The sequence below is a fragment of the Nothoprocta perdicaria genome, unplaced genomic scaffold (assembly GCF_003342845.1).
Source record: "Nothoprocta perdicaria isolate Ctin4 unplaced genomic scaffold, notPer1 scaffold_296, whole genome shotgun sequence".
Classification (NCBI taxonomy): Eukaryota; Metazoa; Chordata; class Aves; order Tinamiformes; family Tinamidae; genus Nothoprocta; species Nothoprocta perdicaria.
In genome coordinates, this window is record NW_020455528.1 from 93137 (window position 1) to 114194 (window position 21058).

A 21058-nucleotide genomic window follows, 5' to 3' on the forward strand; every position below is an offset into this window, starting at 1 on the left:
CGCTGCTCGGGCAGGCGTTCGAGGCGTACGTGCTGCAGCAGCACCGCGAGGAGCTGCTGCGCATCCTGGGCGCGCGCGACGCCGCCGCGCACTACGGGCTCGTGGTGGACGCCGTGCGCCTCTTCGAGGCCAGCATGGAGCTGGGCGAGTGGCTGAGCGCCGCGCCGCGCCTCGTGCTGCCCGTGCTGGACGGCGCCCTGCGCCGCGCCGCCGCCGCCGCCATGCGCGAGGCGGGCGCGCGCCCCGGCCTCAGCCTCAAGGACAACGTGCACGCGCGCATCGCCGGTGAGTGGGAACCGGCTCCCAAAACGGTGACGTTCCCGCCACGCCACGCCGCCCGGCACGGAGCCGGGGCGCGCTGGCGGAGCGGGAACGGCCGCGCCAGCGGGACCTCGTGCCGGTTTTCCGCTCTGGCTTGGCCTGCTCCCGCCCTGCGCGCGGGCGGGTTTGGGTCCGTCCCGCGGCGGTGCCGGTCTGGCMGGTGCCTTAGGGAAGAGGGAGGGAAACGTGGAGCTGCTGCCGCGGGGCCCGCRCGGACCCTGGCACTCAGGGACACCCACAGGGAAACCTTTGTACCAGGTTTCCAGGGTGTCCCTGTAGCAATAGGAGCGGATTAGCACTTTTCCCACGGCGCGCTGAAATTCCCACCTCGGCACGAGGACAGGGTTGTCCTTCCTGGAAAGCTCTGGTCGCTTCACAGGCTGCGAGGACGCGGGAGCAGGAGGGAGGCGCGCTGGGCTTTGCCGCCGCTGCTCCCGACATTCCCGCGGCTGCTGTCGGCCCGTTCCGGTGCCGGGCGCTCCGCCCGCAGTCCTGTTTTGTCTGGATGTTCCCTAGGCCGCTCCGGGCACGACCGGATGGCTTGGATGAGAGGGTTTTCCCAAGGGCCGGGAGCAGATGTGGCTGAGGGTGGCAGCAGAGGCCGGTCGGGCCTGCGCGACAGGAGGTCACGGATCGCCCGGGAGCGGGGCCGGAGGCGCCACGGGAGCGGGAAGGACACTCGTTCCCACGTGCTCCRTCCCCTCTCTTACTGCCCTGGCTGCAGCCGCCTCCTCCAGACCATCGGCCGCCTGTAGTTGGTGCCGCCTGTAGTTGTGGCGAGGCGGGAGGCTCCGCTCGGCCCGGCCCGCGTTCCCTGCGCGCGCGGCCCTCGGGAACGTCGACCGGCCGCATCCAGTGCCGGCCTGGCCACGGAGGAGCCGCCGAACGGCCGGGCAAGGTCGGGTTTGTTTTGCCCCTCTTGTTTTGGCCTAACCGGAGGAAACCCAGAAACCCGTGGGAGAGTAACAGGTTCCAGCAGAGTCGATAAAATGGGTAAAGAGTTTTGTTAGAACACAAATAAAGGCTAAATACTTTTTCTTTTTTGAAAGAATCAAGAAGGAACGTTTTGCTTCAGCAAGTCTGAAGCTAAAAAAAAAAAAAATACTGAGAAATTTGCAATATTTTTTCATGTTTTTACCAGCCAATGATAAGCAGATTTGACCTGAATGCCCAGGTATTTTTAGTTCCCTTAGAAACATCATTTTCCAGCACATTTATTATTTTTCTCTTAATTTCCTAGCTCTGTTTCAGAAGGAAAACTAAAAAAAAGAAAACAGAAAATTTAAGAGAAGGTAATTCCAAGTTGATGAGCTGCAGGGAAAGCCTACAGTTAATGGTTATTGGATAGGTCCCGCAGAGGTGCTGGCTTTGGTGGCGTGCTCAGCCGCGTGTGTTGCAGAGCCCGTGGGTTTGGCAGAGGTTTCTGTGGGCTGCCCAGCTGGGTTCCAGCCGTGCTGGAACTAGGGGAGCAGGAGCGGATCCGAGCGCCTTCCCTCGCTGGTGTTGCACCTGCAGGTGCCTTCGCTCGGCCCGGTTCCTAATCCCTGTGTTCCTTTTCGGCCGCCCCCCTGGCGCTCGGGGTTGGGTGCTGGGGCTGCGTGTGGGGCCGGGTTGGGTGCTGGGGCTGCGTGTGGGGCCGGGCGCTCGCGGGCCGCGGGTGTGAAACCCCCCGTAGGCTCCAGCGCCCGCCCGGGGCTCTGAGCTGTGACCCAGAGCCGCAGCCGTCAGCTTGGGCTGTGCTTGGGCGCAGGGCTGTGCTTGGCCTAAACCAGCCACAGGATCGGCGGCCTCTGCGAACGGTTCATTCCCGTCGGCAGTGTCGGGGTCTGTTCCCCTGGGGCTGGTGTCCCTGTTGGGGGGCAGCGACGCGGGTCTGTGGGGCAGCAGACACTGTGGAAGGACACTGTTAGTGAAGGAGCGATGACAGCGTGTGTGTCTGGCTGCTTTCCCGGTGCTGCTGCTTCCCCGCGCTGCCCGAGCCTGCYCTCAGCCCTCTGTCCCGCCAGGCCTGCCCGTGTGCCCGGAGCTGACGCGGGAGCACATCCCGCGGACGCGCGACGTGGGACACTTCCTGTCCGTGACGGGCACCGTGGTGCGCACCAGCGCCGCGCACGTGCTCGAGTTCGAGCGCACCTACATGTGCAACAAGTGCAAGCAGGTGTTCGCCGTGGGCGCCGACCCCGAGCAGCGGCACGGCGCCTGCCGCCCCGCGCGCTGCCCCGGCGCGCCCGGCTGCACCTCCAGCGCCTTCACCTGCCTCGCCGGCACCGCCGCCGCCCCCGCGCGCTGCAGGGACTACCAGGAGATCAAAATCCAGGAGCAGGTGACAACAGCGGGCTGGCAGCGGGGAGSGSGGGGAGCGAAAAGGAATAAATGTCTGAAGTAGAAGAAAGAAAAAGAAATCGGAAGGAGGCATTTGGGGGCTTAGGGCTACGASGATGATCAGRGGCCTGGAACATCTGCCCTRTGAGCAAAGGCTGAGGGAGCTGGGCCTGTTCAGCCTGGAGAAGAGGAGGCTGAGGGGGGACCTGATCAGCGTGTATAAATACCTCAAGGGAGGCAGTGAGGAGGAGGGGGCGGCCTCTTTTCACTGGTGGCCAGCGATACGACTAGAGGAAACAGCCACAAGCTGAGGTATCAAAAGTTCCACAGGAACTTAAGGAAACACTTCTTGACAGTGAGCCCTGGAACAGGCTGCCCAGGGAGGTTGTGGAGTCTCCTTCTTTGGAGATCTTTAAAACCCGCTTGGATGCAGCCCTGTGCCCCGTGCTCTAGGTGACCCTGCGTGAGCAGSGGGGTTGGACTCGATGACCTCTGAGGTCCCTTCCAACCTTGGGCATTCTGTGATTCTGTGATACGTTGGTATAGCGCAACTGATTCCAATGAGATTGCTCATACTTACATCAGAATTAAGTTTATTGCCTTTTTCTTTATTTTATGTACTAAAATAAGTCGCAAATCTCTCTAGATTCTTCTGTTACTTAAAAAACCCCAAATGTCTGAGCAAATGAGAAGATGCCAGAGAACTGGGTGAATGGGCCTAGGTTTCTAATAGGGCCTTCTGATTGTTGTTCTTTGTGCTGCGTGTGTTTTAGCACCTGCAAGCTCTTCTGTGCAGTGAAAAGCTTTCCAGATGGAAATAGCTTGTGGCAAGTTTGCATAGGTTTTGCCCTGGTGAAAAGAAGAGGTGCAGCAGGAACTTCTCACAGTGAAGAAGTTCCTCCTCACRTGGGGATGGAACTGCYTGTGTTGCAGCTTGCACCCATTACCCCTTGTCCTGTCACTGGCCACCACTGAGARGAGCTTGGCCCCTTCCTCCCTACATTCCCCCTTCATAAACTAATACATGTTGATCATATCCCCTCTCAGTCTTCTCCAGGCTAAACAGGCCCAACTCACTCAGTCTCTCCTCATATGAGAGATGTTCCAGTCCCTTAATCATCTTTGTTGCCCTCCACCGGGGCAACAGATCCTTCAAAAAGAGCAGCTTTTAAAAGGTGCTGTTCCTATAGGCGTTTGCTTTCCACCTTCCAGGTGCAGAGGCTCTCTGTTGGAAGCATCCCTCGCTGCATGGTGGTGATCCTAGAAGATGACCTCGTGGATAGCTGCAAGTCTGGTGAGGACACAGCCTTTGTCACGTGTGTTTGTGCCGCAGACATCTGTGGTTTTCCTCCCGAGATGACCCTGTGTGAAGCTGGGTGGCAGTGCTGAGGTCTGACGAGGCCTGTTCATCTGCCGCGTTGGTGTTCCAGTTGGAAGTTAGTGTGGCAGTTGAAGACTATGGTGGAAAATACCCAAAACACCCCAAAATGTTACACCTTGAGTGTTTGATGGATCCCTTTCTGTACGTGCTGTGCTGTGGCACACAGCAAAGTTTGTTGGTGTCAGAATCCCAAGTCTCCTGAGGAAGCTGGTCCAGCTGGAAGGGACTGAAGCAGAGAGTGGTGCCCCGCTGCAGGTTTAGAAGGCCGTGTAGCCCAACCTCCTGCTTGAGGAGCACTGCACATGGGAGCAGCTGCTTGGCTTCCGAAAAGGAAGCTGATGGGTGGGAGGATGCAGGAAGAAAGGGCTGAAAACTGTATGTAGTCATTAAAATCTGTTAAACTTAGGGTGCCGTCCCGCCAGGAAACGTGGTGGTGGTGGTGCTCACTCAGACTGTGCTGTGGCCTGGCCGTGCTGGCACTGGCCACTGAGTTTTCAGCAGCCACACTGCATGAATCTGGGGGAGTGGATTTAGCAGAAAGAAGAGCTCCTACAGCTCAGTGAGAGTTTCCTTTTTCCTCTGTGCTTATTTCTTCACTGAACTTGTAAAGCTCTCCCATTAGATTTACTGACCTCCTGACTATGAGATTTACTCACCCCCTGCCAAGTTAGCCAAAACTAAGAAAACTAAGATGAGTTTGTGGAAAGACAAGGTGACTTTCTACCCAAGGCACAGGAGCACAAACAATTTAGGACCAGGGGTAATGGCCATAAGCTGAAACACAGGCATTTCCATCTCCATGTGAGGAGGAACTTCTTCACTGTGAGGGTGCCAGAGCCCTGGCACAGGCTGCCCAGGGAGGCTGTGGAGTCTCCTTCTCTGGAGGTCTTCCAAACCCGCCTGGATGCCGCCCTGTGTCCCGTGCTCTGGGTGTCCCTGCTGGAGCAGGGGGGTTGGACTGGATGATCCCTAGAGGTCCCTTCCAGCCTCACCCATTCTGTGATTCTGTGAATCCCGACAGCGCCTGGTTTAGAGCTCAGCGGCTGCGGGAAGCGGCTGCTTGGGCCCGAGGCTCTCGGGACTGGTTTAACGGGGTGCAGGGGTTGTTGTCGCGGGGTGCGGGCTGCGCTGCGGGTGCCGGCGGCGGCGCGCGGCCAGCCGGGGTGTCCCGCGGTGGTGCCGCCCGCAGGGGACGACGTCACGGTGTACGGCGTGGTGCTGCAGCGCTGGAGGCCCTTCCAGCAGGACGCACGCTGCGACCTGGAGCTCGTGCTCAAGGCCAACTACGTGCAGGTGAACAACGAGCAGCTCGCGCGCGGCCCCATGGATGACGACGTCCGCAAGGAGTTCCAGGACTTCTGGGAAAAGCATAGGGATGATCCCCTAGCAGGTTAGTAGCTGAAGATGTTAAGGTAGGACTCATGTTCAGATGAAGTCAGGAGTGAAAATACTGAAGCTGACCATGTTTTTTCCCTGTTGTTCTATCCCACCACCTATTAATATATTCTTTTCAGTACAAAGCCATGAAATTCTTACTTAAAARTTGATGAAGGAACAGTACCAAATGTGCTGCCTTAGTCTTTCTTCTTTTGAACTTTCCATTCAAATATTCTATGGAACACTTAATAAGAAATGAGAAATAATGTAAGTATCGGGGGAAAAAAGTAGAAGGGTGTTTTATAACGAAGAAGAAAAAACGCTTTTGTTGACTATGAGGTTAGACATGGGACCCTGTGTCTCTGCATGCAGAATCAAGGCCACAGTCTTTGTCCCTGGGCTTAGCACATCCCACCTTTAACGTGATGCTCCAGGAGCTCTCGGGCCTCGTGCTGGGGAGGCTGCCGGCCCACGGGGCATCCCAGGCCGGAGCTGCAGCCAAGCGGCCGCTGCTGCCCATGGCACCGTCGGCGCCTCCGAGCGCCCCTCGCTGCACAGCGGGAAGGCCCCACAGGCTCCATAGGGCCCACGTTGCTGGACTGTTCTGTCCCAATATCCTTGTCTTTTCAAAACTCTGAACTGAGTTTCATCTTCCTAAAATACCAACAGGGAGGAACAGCAGCCCGCGTTAGGAGGCGGCAGAGCTGCCCACGTTAAGCACAGCAGTTGACAGTACCCATGTGAGAAGTTGGCGGTCCTCAAAAGCCGAGGAATTCTCCAGGAGTGCATGTTCCAGAAGGCAGTTTGAGGGCCAGGCTGCTGCTTGGATAGAGGACATTTCCCACCCACCTTGCTAGAATGGTTCAGAGAGAAATCCAGGATCCATTTTGAAAGTTCCAGTTATTCTTGGGACGACTTTGGAAAGCCTGGCGTGAGCAGTGGTTTTATGCAGTATTCCTCATTCGGGACAAATCAGCAGATGGGGGGAGCTGAGGGGAACTGGGGCTGCAAYGGGAAGGATCCTGCTGCCTGACCTGTCCCGTCCACGCTCTTTGTCTGAACTGCAGCCCCTGTGCTGAGGGCAGAGATCAGGCTTGACCAACGAGTCTAAGGTGCCCTGTATCACACCAAGGTGTCCCAGGCACAGAGAGCACAAGGGACACCCGCCTCAGGCCTCTGCATGTTTTACCACATCTCTCTGAGGGTTTGCATGTGCTTGCATTCAAATTTAAAACGTTATGCTAACAACTCAAAATTGGGTGCTCTGATCTGTTTTCTAGCAGGGAAGGCAATTTATGGTATTAAAACTGTGATCCCTGCYGTGCTGTTAGTGTCAGGATTTCAAAGGACAGAATTAATTGTTACACACTGCCCAAGCCAGCAGAACTATCACAGCAGATTGAAACATTTTGTTGCTGCAAAGACAATAYGGGAGGGAGGAGGAGATGAAAGGACCGATGGGTCAAAGGAGAAGGAGGTTCAGGACAGTGAAAATGAGCCCCACCGTGTCTGCACAGCAACGTGGTGCACAGATTTAGGCCAAAATCCTKAGTTTCAGCTGTGGCTCAGTTTTCTTCACTGTCCCGCTCACCCATGTTGGAGGGGAGATGTCGAAGGAGTAGGTGGGAGTTCAGAAACGCTCACGTTCTGCCGGGGTTTTCAGCGCGCAGCTCGGTCGGTGCAGGCAGCCTGCTGCCCTGCCCGCGTCCTGCTGCTGGGCCCTGGAGCCGAGCGCCCCTTCTCTCTGCTGCCGTTCCAGGGCGGAAYGAGATCCTGGGCAGCCTCTGCCCGCAGGTGTTCGGCCTCTACCTGGTGAAGCTGGCGGTGGCGCTGGTGCTGGCGGGCGGCGTGCCCAGGGTCGACGCGGCCGGCACGCGCATCAGAGGTTCGTAGCACCCTCCTTCCCGCTCCCGGCATCCCATCCCGGCCTCCCGCGGCCCATCCCAGCCTCCCCGCATCCCAACCCAAGCCCTGCCGCATCCCGCCTCGCTCCGACCTCCATTGGGCAGCCTTGCAGAAGGGTAACCACCCCACCCACCTGGCTGAGAGCAGTTTTCATCAAAGCTGACTCTTCTTGCAGAATCTCTCCAGAATAAAGTAATGTCTAGACTTACTCTTTTGATATTAATTTTTCCCAAATAAAATCCACTGAGAGGGTGTTTTCAGGACTCATATATCCTGCATGTATCCTCAGTATGAAAGGCAGTTGCCTTAGATAAAACATAAACTCACTTTTTTACTGTAGAAGTGACATCTTGAAGTGCCTTCTAGTAGAATATTCCCAGTAGTATTTGGCATCAAAGGATGGAATATTAATGTTTCCTTAATACGGATCGCTGTAGTACACTGAAGGAAAAATGAAAGGATTCATTTTACTTCCAAGTGCCAGATTTCTCCATCTGTGATTGTGAGCACATCTCCCTTAGATCTGTCCCTGTAAGGTTTCTGCCTGCTGATTCTCCTCCTGTTGTTATTAGATGGCAAATGTGCCGTGTGCCAGCTGGGACRCAGGTCAGTCTGTGTAGGTCAGAGGAAATCTAAAACACTGTTTGCGTACGTACACGTGCAATAGTTTCTGGATATATTTAAACTTCTAAATTATTGCCTTTGTGGCRCGTAATAATACAGTCTTGAAGAGAATGATTTATCATAACATATRTGGAGTGTTGATGTTAGATAAAGAATGATACATATTGCTTAACTCAAAGCCTTTCTGTGTGTATCTTTCTCTCTGTGTGTGCCACATCCTCCTACATGACCGTTTTTCCCCCAGGGGAATCCCATCTTCTGCTGGTTGGAGACCCGGGCACGGGCAAATCCCAGTTCCTCAAGTACGCGGTGAAGATCACGCCGCGCTCTGTGCTCACCGCGGGCATTGGATCTACAAGCGCAGGTAGGAGCTGCCGTGGGTGGGACGCCTTGGGTTTCCACGGAGTGTGGGATGCAGGGATTGGATCTGCAAGTGCAAGTACGAACTGCTCCGGGTGGGACGCCGGGGGTTTCCACGGAGTGTTAAGGATGAGGGCGTTCGTAGCAGGATGAGGAACATCCCGGTGGGTCTGTGAGGGGAAGGGCCATCCTGCCCCCAGGGCTGCGGCCGTGGAGCTGCCRGAGGCTCCTCTTGCCACTTCCCAGGCAGAGCAGGGTCTGGACCCATATGGTCGGTGTTTGGAAGCTCCTTGGAGTTCTGCTCGCTTTCTGAGAACACCCTGCTGTGCTGAGGACTTGTAGAGATGGTTTTGGAGAGCGGGGGTGTCTTGGTGCTGTTTCTTTGTTTCTTTTCTTTTGTTTTGCTCTTCTTACTTTTAACTTTAGATTTGTCCCAGATAGCTGAAAATGCCAGGAATCTTTACAAACCYTTTCTGGAGACAATGCATAGAGACTTAGATCACCTTTATAAATTATTCCATTTGAGAATATGACAGCTACATTAAACATCTTGAAATAATTAGGGGCCAAAAAAAAAAAAAAAGGTCTCAGCGCATCTAACTTGAGTGGTTTTTTGTCTGGCAGTGCTGCCCTCCATTTTATGGCTGGGAAACAGCACTGTTTATACCTGGCAAAACCAGAAAAAAAATCTTTCCCTCTTCTAGCTATGTGTACTAGGTATTCATAGCTGTGCAAGTGCAACAGTTTATTTAAGTGATGTTGAAACATGATGTTGAACTTACTTACTTACTTACTTGTGCAGGCAATCTGTTATGAAATACAAATGCCTCTAGTTTGCCGTTCAAGCTGTTGACAAATGTTTCTGGAAAGAAGCCGGAGAGAGTATTTTAGCTCAGTGTAACCTTTTCTCCCCCTCTTGCTCCGTGTTCAGAAGCGAGGGCGGGCTGGGTAATGTACGTGTTCGCCAAGGGGCCGGCAGTGCCCAGGGGACAGTTTTGCCGGCGTTTCAGGGTGACCCTGTCCCCTTGCCAGCCGTTCCCAGCCCTGCTCCAACGGGGTGTTGCTGGCGACGTTGCCTCCCTCCTCTGTCTCCCGTGCGGTTTCATTTGCCCTGGGCTCCGCTTCCCAGCGCAGCCGTGGCTGCTGCGTTCAGAGACGCTGCTGYGGCAGTGGGCACTGCGGCAGCGCGCTGGTTTGCTGTGGTGCACGTGCCCTCCTCGTGTGCTCTCTGGACTCTCCTGGTGCATGCAGATGGGTCTCCTTTCTGAAGGGGTCCTCCTGAGTCTTCAGAGCCACTTTCCATGGTTGGAATTGCTGGCCTGAAGCTTTCGTCTCCAGCCCTTTGGATCCTTCTCCTTGTCATCCCTGTAAGAGAAGTATCTCGCTTATCAGTATGTTTGTACCTAACACCCTGATTTTATGAACTTGCTCATCGTGCAGAAGCTCCAAATGGTGAGTGTAGGGAACTACTGAGTTGTTCTGCTTTCCTTGCTGGAATGGCACACTTGGAATGAACAGCTTCTGCTCTTCGATGAGAGGAAGCTTCTTTAAGTGATCAGTTATCTTAGCAGCAGTTATCTTAGAACATGGAAGAATGAGATACAAAATAATTTGACAGTCCAAGGGGGTTTTGTAATTCTTCTAGGGGGCTGTCTATTGGTAGTTCCACATCAGATCTTACTTTGGAAATCTCCTGATTGACTTTTTCTATTGCCCTGGGAGTATATTAGCGTTTTTGATGACGAGTCTAGGTCTCCCTGTCCTTTTGGAAGCCAGTTCTAAGTGGCAAGATTATTTCTTCCTATTTAACACCTCGTCTGAGAATGTCAAGGAGTCACTCGGATGCCTGTATTCCCTCGCAAACGATGCACAGCTCTCAGGAAGGAGACACTTTCGGGGTTCTCCTTGGCTTCCAGCCGTACCGCTGAGCTCAGACAGCTGGTTTGCAGTGCCAGCATGTCCCTGTAGCCATAAGGCTGCTCCCGTACATGGGCCCAGATYGTCCCCAGCAGGAGAATCCGCGTTTTCCCTGGAGCTTGATCGGGGTGGCGCGTCACCGTGGCCGGATGGGAACCGGCACAGGCTGCTCTTGGGGAGGCCTGGCCCGTCACTGCTGCCTCCCTGTGGATTTCTGACCCTTAGGAGCTCTGTGGTTTTGATTGGTGTCGTGTCCTGYCGCAGAGGGGCTGCGCAGGGAACCCTGTGGGCACCTGCAGGTCCAGTGCACGTTGGCCTGGCTGGCTGGAGTAAGTGCTGTGAGTCCCGTGCGCTTTGGCATAGGGCTGTGAGCGAGGCCTTGCGTGGACTCACCTCTCCTGCCATGGAACCGGCTGCCATTCCAAGCAGCGGATCCTGAGTGATCCTAGAGGTCTTCAAGATTGCYGTTGCTGTGCCACGCAGCCTCCTGCTCCTTCCTTGTTTGCACCAACACAGGTCTGCCACGGCTTGGCAGTGAGCTGAGAACAAAACAGAGGACCCTGCTGCATGAGATGGTAGCTCTCCTGATCATCTCCTAATCCAAGGGGTCTCTGSAGGGAGACCAAAGAACCACTCAAGTTCAGAGCATTTCAGTTCCTCACGGTGCTGTTGACACARCGGTGCTGGTGCCTCTTCCCTCAGTCCTAGCCCATCTGCAGCTTAAGGATCTGTCTGCGGGGCCAGTCCCGCCAGCCACGCCATGGTCACGGGTGGCCCATCCCACCTCCGGTAGCCGCAGACACCGCCGTGTGTYCTCCCTCCCTTCCAGGGCCTGTGTTCTCCGATGGCAAAGCGCTGCTTTGCCTTCAACACAGCCTCCCTCCTGACTCCGGCAGGTTCCTCCTCCCCAGATCGATACTCTTTTTGCTTGAGAAGYCAAGTAAAACTCCCCTCCTCTGTCTTCTGTAGCCTGCTTCATACCGCACATTAGAGAACCAGCTCTCAAGAAGCAGAACTTGAGCTGGGGACATGAACACAAACAGAAGGGTCTAATCCAGGCCATCGTACCTCCTGTGTGTGGCATTCGGCTAAGGGGCAGCCCCTGGCACGGGAAGCCCACGGGCTCCTGTGTGCACCGAGGTGCCAGGAGGGGAGAGCTCCTCCAGCCGCCCACATGGAAGCCCCAAGGTTCAGCAGCTCCTCATGGTTCCTTCCCTGGCGGATGCAGAGGTGCTTGCAGTGCCTGAGGGTTTTTCCCTTCTCTTCCTGCTCCCATCTTCAGGTGGCAGTGGGCAATCCTGCAGAGAGGAACGTAGCCAACTAGACCAGCAGGTCCCTCCTGGATTGGAATCTCAAGGATGCAAACAGGCAATGGGCTCGCAACTGAGTCCCTGTGGCTTTTGTAGGGAGAATGTGGGCTGCTGCAGCCTTCCAACCAGGACTAGGGCTTGGCCTTCCAGGGGAGCTCTGCAGAGCCACTGGAGAGTTAGTTAAATGCAGTCTCCATTATGATGGAGYTGGGCTCTGTGCTTCTGGCTCCTTCACACTTGAACAGTGTCAGTGATTTAGATGGAAGATGATACATGAACAAATCACAGTGACTCTAAGGGGAAGAGGTGCCCTTCCTGCCAACCTAAGCATAAAAACCCTTGTTTTCCATCCATGATGCTGGTGTGTTGATCCATCTACTTCTTGTCTGATGAGCATCGTGACAATCAGCTAATTGAACCGAGTCTAGCTAGGGTCAAAATAGTGCCGTTCAGCACCGCCGTGTTGGCAGTGGAAGCTGCAGCATTTCCTTTTCTCGCAGGTGGCCTCTGCAGCTAAAGGGTAGTGGGAGGATGAGCTTGTCTTTGACCTGGAAGCTGTAACATTACACTGGCTGCACTAGTTGTCCGTGTGTCAGAGGAAAAAGTCTGTTTTGAACCTTTAGAGATACCGGCAGGAACACGTCTGTACAGAGATCACTGAAATCCACTAGCTTTTGGTGCCACTGAGTTTGTGCTGTTGTATTGCCTGATGATCAGGGCTGCAGAACAGGAATTTGGTTTCTTAAATTTGAAATTGTGGAGTTTGATTTTGCCCAGGAACGTGACGTTTGTAAAACCCTTATGGAATGCTGGCATGGGGACAGCATTGCTGAAGACGTGCAAGACACATTCAGTGTCTGTTTCAGGAAGCCCAGCAAGAGAGGCTCTCTCACAGAGCCTGAGGCGCCTTTGCTCTTTCTTAGTTCCCATCAAGCCCAGTAATGTGATGTTCTTAGCTCCTGTGCTGGCTCAGCTACACCTGGTACATACACCAGGTCTGCTCTATTGCAGTGCAGTGGTCCACCAGGTCCAGTTCAAAGTTTCATGCCCCCAGGCTCAYGTGTGCATGGCTGGATTTTCTCTGGTCTCCCTACAGCGAGGGGCTCGCGGGGTGAAGCGGCGCTGCGAGTATTTTGCATTGGGCTGCAGGCAGCTGCCAGCACGCAGCAGCACTTGCAAGGCAGAGGCCTGCACGCTGCCCGCAGGGGTGCTGCCTCTGCTCACACAGGGTTAGGCTTTCGTTTCAATCATTAGTATCAACAAGTACAAGGGGTCTGAAGGGTGATTATGATTTTAAATACTAGCAGGAGTTTAAATCAAGTTTGTCCTCATTGGCTTGTCAGCCTTTCAGAAGGTAACTTATTTACAGTGCTTACACTTAAGAGATAGCTTAAACCGAACACTCCAGGGTMGTAAAAAAAAGTCAAATGTCACTCTGTATCTTGAAGTGGCAATATAAATGAAAGTCAAAGATATATCTTCTTAGGGAGTTTACATAATTTCAACGTGCAAGGGAAGTAATGGCTTGGTTTGGGTACCAGTTAAATCATACAGCTATTTARGTGTTAATATTTTAAATTGCTAGTTGTCATGTTAACAGTTTCAGGGCGATTTTCAAGAGCATACAGGACACTTAGCCTTCAACACAGCAGTGAGTTTCAGCACAAGTCAGTTATTCAGCTGCCATACGTACACCAGGCTTTCCATATAAAAAAAGCAGGTTCATGTACAGTTATTCCTTTCAGCATCTCAGTGAAAAAAACTGATTTTAAGATACATATCATGTATACATATATATTATAAAAGAGGACAATCTCACTGCTGGYGTGAAAGACAGAAATGCTAACTCCCTAGGACATGTTCATCCCTATTAGGTTCCTATTTTTACTCRGAGCAATACTGTCTGCCAGGCATCAGGAAGTTCAGCTTTACCTTAGGGCCTAGAACGCACAGAGGCTCACAGTGTTTCTGGTTACCTGTACCATGTGAACTACACAATCATAATCTAATATGAMATGTTACATTTCTAAGTGCCTAGGTAGTCACATATAATATACATTTATAGTAAGGCTGATGAGGAATAGAAGGACTAACTAACATGTTAAGTATCATGATAGTCCTAAGTCCCTACAATTTACTCTCTAGCTTTTATGTTCAAGGATGCCTCAGGTAAGAGGGCTGCAAGACCTTCAGGGCAGGCACTGGATTTCTGGGGGTGCAGTACCTGCCACAACAGTGGCTGCAGCTTGATTTACAGCAGGGCCCAAGAGGGGACACAGAACCAAACAGTCTTAAGTTGCAGATGTTTAGGAAACTGAAAAAGAGGAAGGCATTTAAACTCCTTAATACTAGAAAGACTGTAAGGATAAAGCACACTTTAAGAAAGTTACCAACTAGCAAYTGTACATAATCATCTTGCAGAAGAACATTAAGTACTTATGCCATTCCTACTGATGTTTAATAATTGCTTGAAGCCTTTYAACCAACTGAGAATACTATTGGAGTGGCTGAAAAGAAGTTCCTTGGATTTAGGTATCTACCTAAATCCAACTGAAACACTGGCCATTAACCCACGATTTGTCTAAACAGCAAGAGATTTAAAAAAGAATGTCCAAAAATCTGAGGTAGCAGATGGCAAATCCCAAAGTGCATGCTTTAAGTAACAAGTATGTGCCTTGAAAAGAAAGAGAACCTTGCACCTAAAATTACACTATGCAGGCTGCTTTCACCCTGAGAGGACATTTTTGGAGATACATATATATACACACACACACGTATATTTGAGAGCACTTTTTTCTTTGAACTTCATCTAATAACAGCTTTGTTCTTAAGCTGCTATTAAAGGGCACTTAATAATATCAGAGATTAGGACAAGTCATTATTGCTTGATTTTGCCTGAATGTTTTAACTTTCAGCTTTTCGCTTTTAATAGTGCTTACAAGGTAAAGGGGAGAGGGGGAGAAAAGACTAGGTATACTTTAATTGGGTTTGGTTTAGACCAATAACACATTAGAGAAAAAAAGCAGTTACTTAAAAATAGTTGTATTTATATTCCACAATTTGCTCAAATACTGTTTTTTTTTTTTTTATAAACTTTCTACAGGATGTTTTAAAACAAGTTCTTCACATTGCTTGTCAACTATGTACTTATGGAATTGGAGGGAAATAGTTCTGGTTGTTTTCAGTTTAACACATGTACAGTACCAAAACGACGGTGGTTAGTCACATGCAGTCCATATGAGATTCTAACATAACATTTAACGAGTTTTCTGATGTCGACCACCCCTTTGATGCTGAAGGTAACGCATCTGTGGAAAGCAGGGACTGTAGGTTGGGGTTACTGCTCTCTGCATCTTCCAGTTTTTCAGTGTTGTCTTCCCAGTTAATGTGGAATCTGGTGACTCTGGGATTAGACGCCAAAATATTCCTTTGCAGCTGAGAGGGAAGAAAATACAGGGATTATACTTGTGCCCAGCAAGAAAGGGACAACCCTCACTCTCCCCTTTGAGGGGGTGTTACATGCATGAATACAGGAGAAAAAAAAAAAAAGAATGAATCACTGAAGTCATTTTCAAGATAATACAGTTTACTCTAGGACAGCAAGTTACAGCCATTGGCAACTCTGCATGAAAGTCACAGGAAAAGTCTGCCCTGGTACTAATATGGATTTTACTCCCCAAAGAAGCACTCTCACATTACATCCTCYTCCCCTTATGCAAACTGAGAAGACTTTTTTCCCAATGCAGTGGAGCTATTTCCTTGGGAAATATATCTTACCTTGGAAAAGTCTGGTTTTACAGGTGGATTCTCCCTCAGTTCTGTTTCAGTATATTCATTGTTTACGTAGTAGCCAACTCTAATAAATTCTTGACCTCGATAGGTGCATGTAATTAACACAACAGTTACACCTACTGCATCTGCATCTGGAATAAGCCCTGGGTTTGGTGCATCAGCCTAAATGGGAAAGGGAAAAAGTTGATTACAATAAAAAAAAATACAATGTGGCTATCTAACAGGGGGCTCTTAGTCTTAGCACTAAGCAGACTCTGTGCAAGCTTTAAGGTCTTCTTTGTATTCATAAGAAAATAYACCTGCATTGTGAAAAACAGATACCCTTAATTTAAGGCACCATTCCTTAGAAAAATCACTACTTAGAAAGCAGTTATATTGTGTGCCATGACTCCGTGCCTCCATCCCCACACCAGCTTTGTTAAAACATATGCAGTTAAGTGCATCTTTGCCCCGAGACATGTGAGGAAATACATTTCCAACCTGTACATGATTCTGTTTGAGGCAACCCTCATCATCCTTGTCTTGTCTTACCGTGGCACTGCAGTTCATTGATAATTACTGAAAACAGCCTCACAAAACATGGYGTAAATCCATCTTTTAAGATGCTTTCTAGCAAAACTTAATAAAACATGATGGTTCATTTGCTTTAAAGGTCACAGCAATCTAAGCATTAATGAAAGCAYCTCATATTTAAATGAGCACCACCAGTGTTGTGTAAGTTAGTATTAACAACCCACGTTAGAAAGGCTCCAACGTAATGAATCCAGCCTGAAGACAGAGCATGAATAGGATTAATTCTTGCTCTCTCCCTCACTGCTGTTTTTCTCTAGCACTGTGAAATTTGGGACCCTGTGGCCACGCATCATTGGCTTCTGCTCTTTGTTAAGACTTGAGTTCTGAGCTTTCAAGCCAGTCTAGATTTTTAAAGGAAGCTGCAGCTACTTTGCTGGTGGGATCTGGGCATACAGAAGTGGGAKAAACAGCAAAGGAACCAAGTAGAARACACCTTCCTCCAGTCCTGCAGGAATAGAAAATGCCCAAATGGCCTCCTATCTTGTACAAAGAAGTGGAAAAGATGACCAAGGAGTAGGAGTATTGCAGAGGCTCCAAGAAAATACCAGAACAGCCAGTACAGATGAAACCACTACCTTAATTCAGCAGTCTTGCACTRTCACTGCCCAGAACCACATGATGACTTAGAATTCCACAGTGGGCAATTACAGAACAATATATTGCAAACGGATACTGCTTCATTAAACCTCCATAAAACTTCCCTCACAACCTGGGATTTTTAGCTCTTCCAGGCTCCCACTGTCATCATATGTCCCATAATATCCTAGGATAGGGCTGTGAGCTCACAGCAATGTTCCTTCCCAGTCCCACTCAGCTCCCAAACTTTGTTTGGCTGCACATCACAGAAATTGAGCATTGTTTAGAATTMGTTTTCACAGATTCTGATCTTCATGCCTTGAATGTCAAAGCTCTTCATGAGCCTTCATAGCTTCTACACAGAAACCACTACCTGAATATGCCATTCTTACGTTAGAAAGCTAAGGAATTCATGTAATCACTCTCAGTAGATGTCAAAGAGTTGAAGGCCACCTGGAGTACATGTATGCACATAGCCATTACTGCAGAGAAGCTACCTCAGTGCTAAGTTAGAGATAAGTCATATTCCTCCTTAAAGGACCCTAAAATCCCTCCAAATTTATTACTAATTGTCAAGTGTGTTGGATTAGAGAAGAAATCAAGTTTCACTACTTATTAAAAGAGCTGACTGTGTAAGTCTGAGAAACAGTACTCCATCTTCTGCCTAGGACAACAACTTCCAAGTGACACAGCTTTCATTTCACAAAGGCAGTTTTATCACCCATGGTATTGTTGCTGTGTGGCACTCCATTTTATTAGCTGCTTCTGCAGTTTTCATAAGAAACTACAACGGAGGATAATCTGCAAGTCTTTAGGTCTCTGCAGGGGTTCCTTTCTCTGTGCCATCTCTTTACATTATTGCACTTCCTGGCATTTCCTCACTAGTTCCCTTCATCTCCCAGGCAGCTTCAGTTTGGTAAGTAAAGGARCTTTGTCATCAGCAAATGCTTCTTACAGCAATGGAGGTTTTTTTTTTGGTAGCCTCCTATGTACACATTGGAGTCCTCCCCTCATCTCCATTCTACAGCTCTTGAAGTCTCATGTATTTGCATCACATTCTTACTTCCATAAGAAATAAAACGGATAATTTATCCTAACATAGAGCGTACTGAATCTCTTAAGAGTACCTGTTCCCATCTAAGCAAGATGTTTATACACCTATTCCACATTTAACTGTAGTGTCATTTATAGCCATAGTTGATGAGACCATCCTACAGAAACTGCAAGCCACATCTATTTCACTTGCAAGGCTTTACTGTGGTGCAACCAACATACGCCTTTATAAACACCTTCCCATCACCAATGAATCCTTGCATCTTAACTGGAATTAGTGCATCTTTTAGATTAGAACTAAGACATCTTTTAAATTATAACACTATAAATGCCAGGTAATTTCTCTGGATAAAGTGCTATAGAGGAGCCCCTTTCAAGACTAATAGAGCATCATCTGCTTCTGATCAACTAATGCCATAAACTAAAGCAGCTTGAAAATAGAGGAATTGTTAAAGGATGAGTTTGATAAACATCTGCTTTATTTATTGTAAGGAAAGATTAGGCTCAGCTCCAAAACCAAACAGGCATTTACCTTTACACCTATGTGGTTGCTAAGTGTAACTTCCAGCCTCAYCCTAATTGCTGTTCCCTTAGCCTGCCCTGTGTAAGGACGTTTCCTTTTATTTTTACATTTCACTTGTACCTGTAAGATTTCAGGTAACTGGGACTTACACGTTCAATCAAGATGCCTTACGCATTTGTCTCACCAGGCTCAATGATTTTTTCTTAAAAAAGTTAATAATGACTGGGAGTGATAAGGAAGCCTTATTCAGTAGTTTTTGAAAAATATTTGTACTCCAGGGTGTATTTGCAAGTTACATGGAATTCTAGTACATGGGCAGCTAGCATGCTCGTTGCCGACGGGGGTCGGCAAGCCTTGTTCGCTAGCTGGACTGACCTGGGGTTGTCCGCRCCCCTGGGCCCCAGAGCACAGTTATCACTAYGGGGGATGCGGCAAAATGGCCCTTATTGYGCAGTTCAGTCTGCCTATATACTCCAGCTGAATGTGGAAACTCACCTACTGCCCAGTCGGGAGACTAATTTCTACTTTTCGCCTTGTATGGCATGGGGTTATCAGTAAACTGCATAAATTAATTAYRCTCCTAACKCCCGTGACATCGCGAGATCTTCCGAGCGCCATGCCCTAAGCTCTATGCCCTGTGCTATACTATAGCATCTACCTTCGCTAAGCTCTCTAACTTATTAAGCCCAAAAAMCACAAAAACTCCTACACATGCTTCTTATACAGTAAACTAATACTAGTACTGAGTAAGTAGAAAAACTGCACTACATTGTAAGTTTTGATATAAAAGCTTATGGAGGACTTAAGACTGCTTTATGTTTTTCCTCTCACTGACCTAAAATGGAAAACAGACCAAGATATTAAGCCATTTTAGTACTATTCCTCTTCAATCTTCCTTTCCTCAATTACTCTTTCTTAGTGACTTCTGGCTTAAGAATAGTATTTCACAGGATTGTCTAAACTCTAGACTACCTGGGACAGTGTTGATTTTGGACACTTCCCTTCTAGATGTCCRCTATCTACTGTTGAACTTGCCTTGTTTTACAAGGCACTATATTCTGATGCAGTTTAGCCTGCCTAGTCAAGTGTTACAGTCGTCCTGCCAGACAGAACTGAYTTCATGATTGTTCTGCCATTATTTTTTGGGTGCCACTTAGTTTTATACAGTCATCTTTGAACATCAGATAAACACAACTTTTAGAAACAGCTGGATCAACAAACTTACCTGAAATACGAACATGTGTCTGCCTGCAGGAACAGGTCCTACTAAAACAGAGTCTAGCACTTGATCATACTCTTCACTTTCGGCCGAACCCACGTAAATTATTTTCCATTCCAAATCTACAGTAAAAGAAGGAAAAAATAAAATTATTTATCATTACAGCTAGGGGTCTTCTGCCCTCACAGCTCTGCTGTTCTGCTTCACCTAAAACTTACTGTAGAGCAGCTGGCCTAAAGAAAAGTTTATCTATGACCCCATGAGCCAGTCCAGCCCATCATCCTTCTCCATTTAGGAAGTACTGGAGGAACTGCTGCATTTCCAGGGCCAGTTTAATTCTCAAGTTTTAGAGAGAGGCTGGAGCCTACTTATTTGTYGACACTTTCCGCACACCCAGCATAGTGGGCACATATAGCATAGCTTATGCCACACACATCCAGTAACGTAGTTAACAGAATATAAGCATCCGCTGTGCAAGCGCCAGATACGCTAGCTGTATGTCCCCCTTTTTTGCCACAAACTTGTGYAAGCTGGCATGCAAAACATGATTATATCATGTTCTCACTGAAGATATTGCTGCTAGAGTTGGGGAATGGAATCCTGGAATAGAATTATAGGCAGCAACTATATTAAATTTAGTGGTTTTCTTCTTAACATGATGCAACAAAACTCAGCATTTCTTACGATCCACAGGTTTTTCTAATTTACCTTTCCACCACAGGTAGAAAAACTGAAACAGCAGGTTAGTGCTCATTAGCTTTTTCTAGGCTAGCAGTTGGCTTACACTTTTTGAAGAACACACAGATAGATATTTGCTTTTAAGACTAATCCTAAAAGATTTTTCCCACCAATATGTAGGAAAGTGATGGAAAATTCAGTATTTTTGTAATGAAACTGTTTCTTCAAAACAGTGCCTAAGAGTGGATGTGGTATGTTTTATATTATTTTTTACTGTATGAGTAGTTCTTTAATTATGTATGCAAAAGCACTAACCTGTATCCTATTCCATTTACTTTATTTGCATTCTCTACAAAATCCAGAGGCCTATGTTATGGTTTCTTGCTGCAGGACTAGAAATAGCAGATTAGCAGAATTTGACCTCTTTAGGTTTGCAGTCAATTATTTTTCTTCGTTAATTTATCACACTTAACATCAATACACATTAATATGATTAAATGACATACCTATGAAAAGTTAGCATGTTATTTTATTCTTTTGCACATGCTGCTGGCCAGGTACTGAATGAGAGGTTCTATTTACCTTGTAAGCATCTACTATTAGCTGTTGCTGCCAGTGTTGCAAGCAGGCAACTAATCCAGGTAAATTAACAACCTGTTTTTTCGAGGTCAGTGCAAGTTTCAATACACATGTTCTTTTAGGCTAAGTTACCCAAGATTATCATGCCATCGTGTGCTATTACTCCTGAAGGACAGTATCAAGCTCCTTATGGACCAGTAATATTTAATACTGACAAAAGACAGCCTTAAGAAACTAATCACATTTTAAATTAGATGCTCAACAGATTGATCCAAGAACTTTGGGGATTCCTAGTATAGAAAGGTAACTTTTGAAGGAGGGAAGGAGGAGTAGGGGCCAAACTCTATGAATTTGCTTTTAGACCAGCACTGTGCAGGGCTGAGGGAAGAGAGGGACAATGGTCAGCCACACACTTGGATGAGGTGGTTGGGATCAGGCGAGCACCGTTACCGTGCCGCGCGGGGCCGTTCGGCGGTCCCGGCGGCAGCGCTGCTGCCGGATGGGCGCTGCGGCCTCCCGAACGGCGGCAAGGCGGCGGCGCGCGCGGG

The 21058-nt window shown here is 49.0% G+C and overlaps 2 protein-coding genes across 2 annotated transcripts in view; one reads left to right on the forward strand and one right to left on the reverse strand.

The window, feature by feature from the left end:
* Positions 1–8: 8 nt before the first annotated feature.
* Positions 9–21058, forward strand: part of MCM9 (minichromosome maintenance 9 homologous recombination repair factor) — a gene marked incomplete at its 5' end in the record, with an annotated part of 38022 nt that continues 16972 nt past the window's right edge. The window contains 6 exons of the mRNA XM_026041846.1: positions 9–285; positions 2328–2644; positions 3856–3937; positions 5214–5414; positions 7161–7286; positions 8175–8294. Of these exons, the coding sequence (XP_025897631.1) occupies positions 9–285; positions 2328–2644; positions 3856–3937; positions 5214–5414; positions 7161–7286; positions 8175–8294 (1123 nt within the window). The remainder of the gene's footprint in view (positions 286–2327; positions 2645–3855; positions 3938–5213; positions 5415–7160; positions 7287–8174; positions 8295–21058) is intronic.
* Positions 14329–19375, reverse strand: ASF1A (anti-silencing function 1A histone chaperone). The gene is made up of 3 exons (XM_026041847.1): positions 19260–19375; positions 15295–15471; positions 14329–14952 (listed from the first exon to the last, which is right to left on the reverse strand). Exons 1-3 carry the CDS (start codon positions 19272–19274, stop codon positions 14740–14742), a joined length of 405 nt encoding a protein of 134 aa, XP_025897632.1. The 5' UTR covers positions 19275–19375; the 3' UTR covers positions 14329–14739.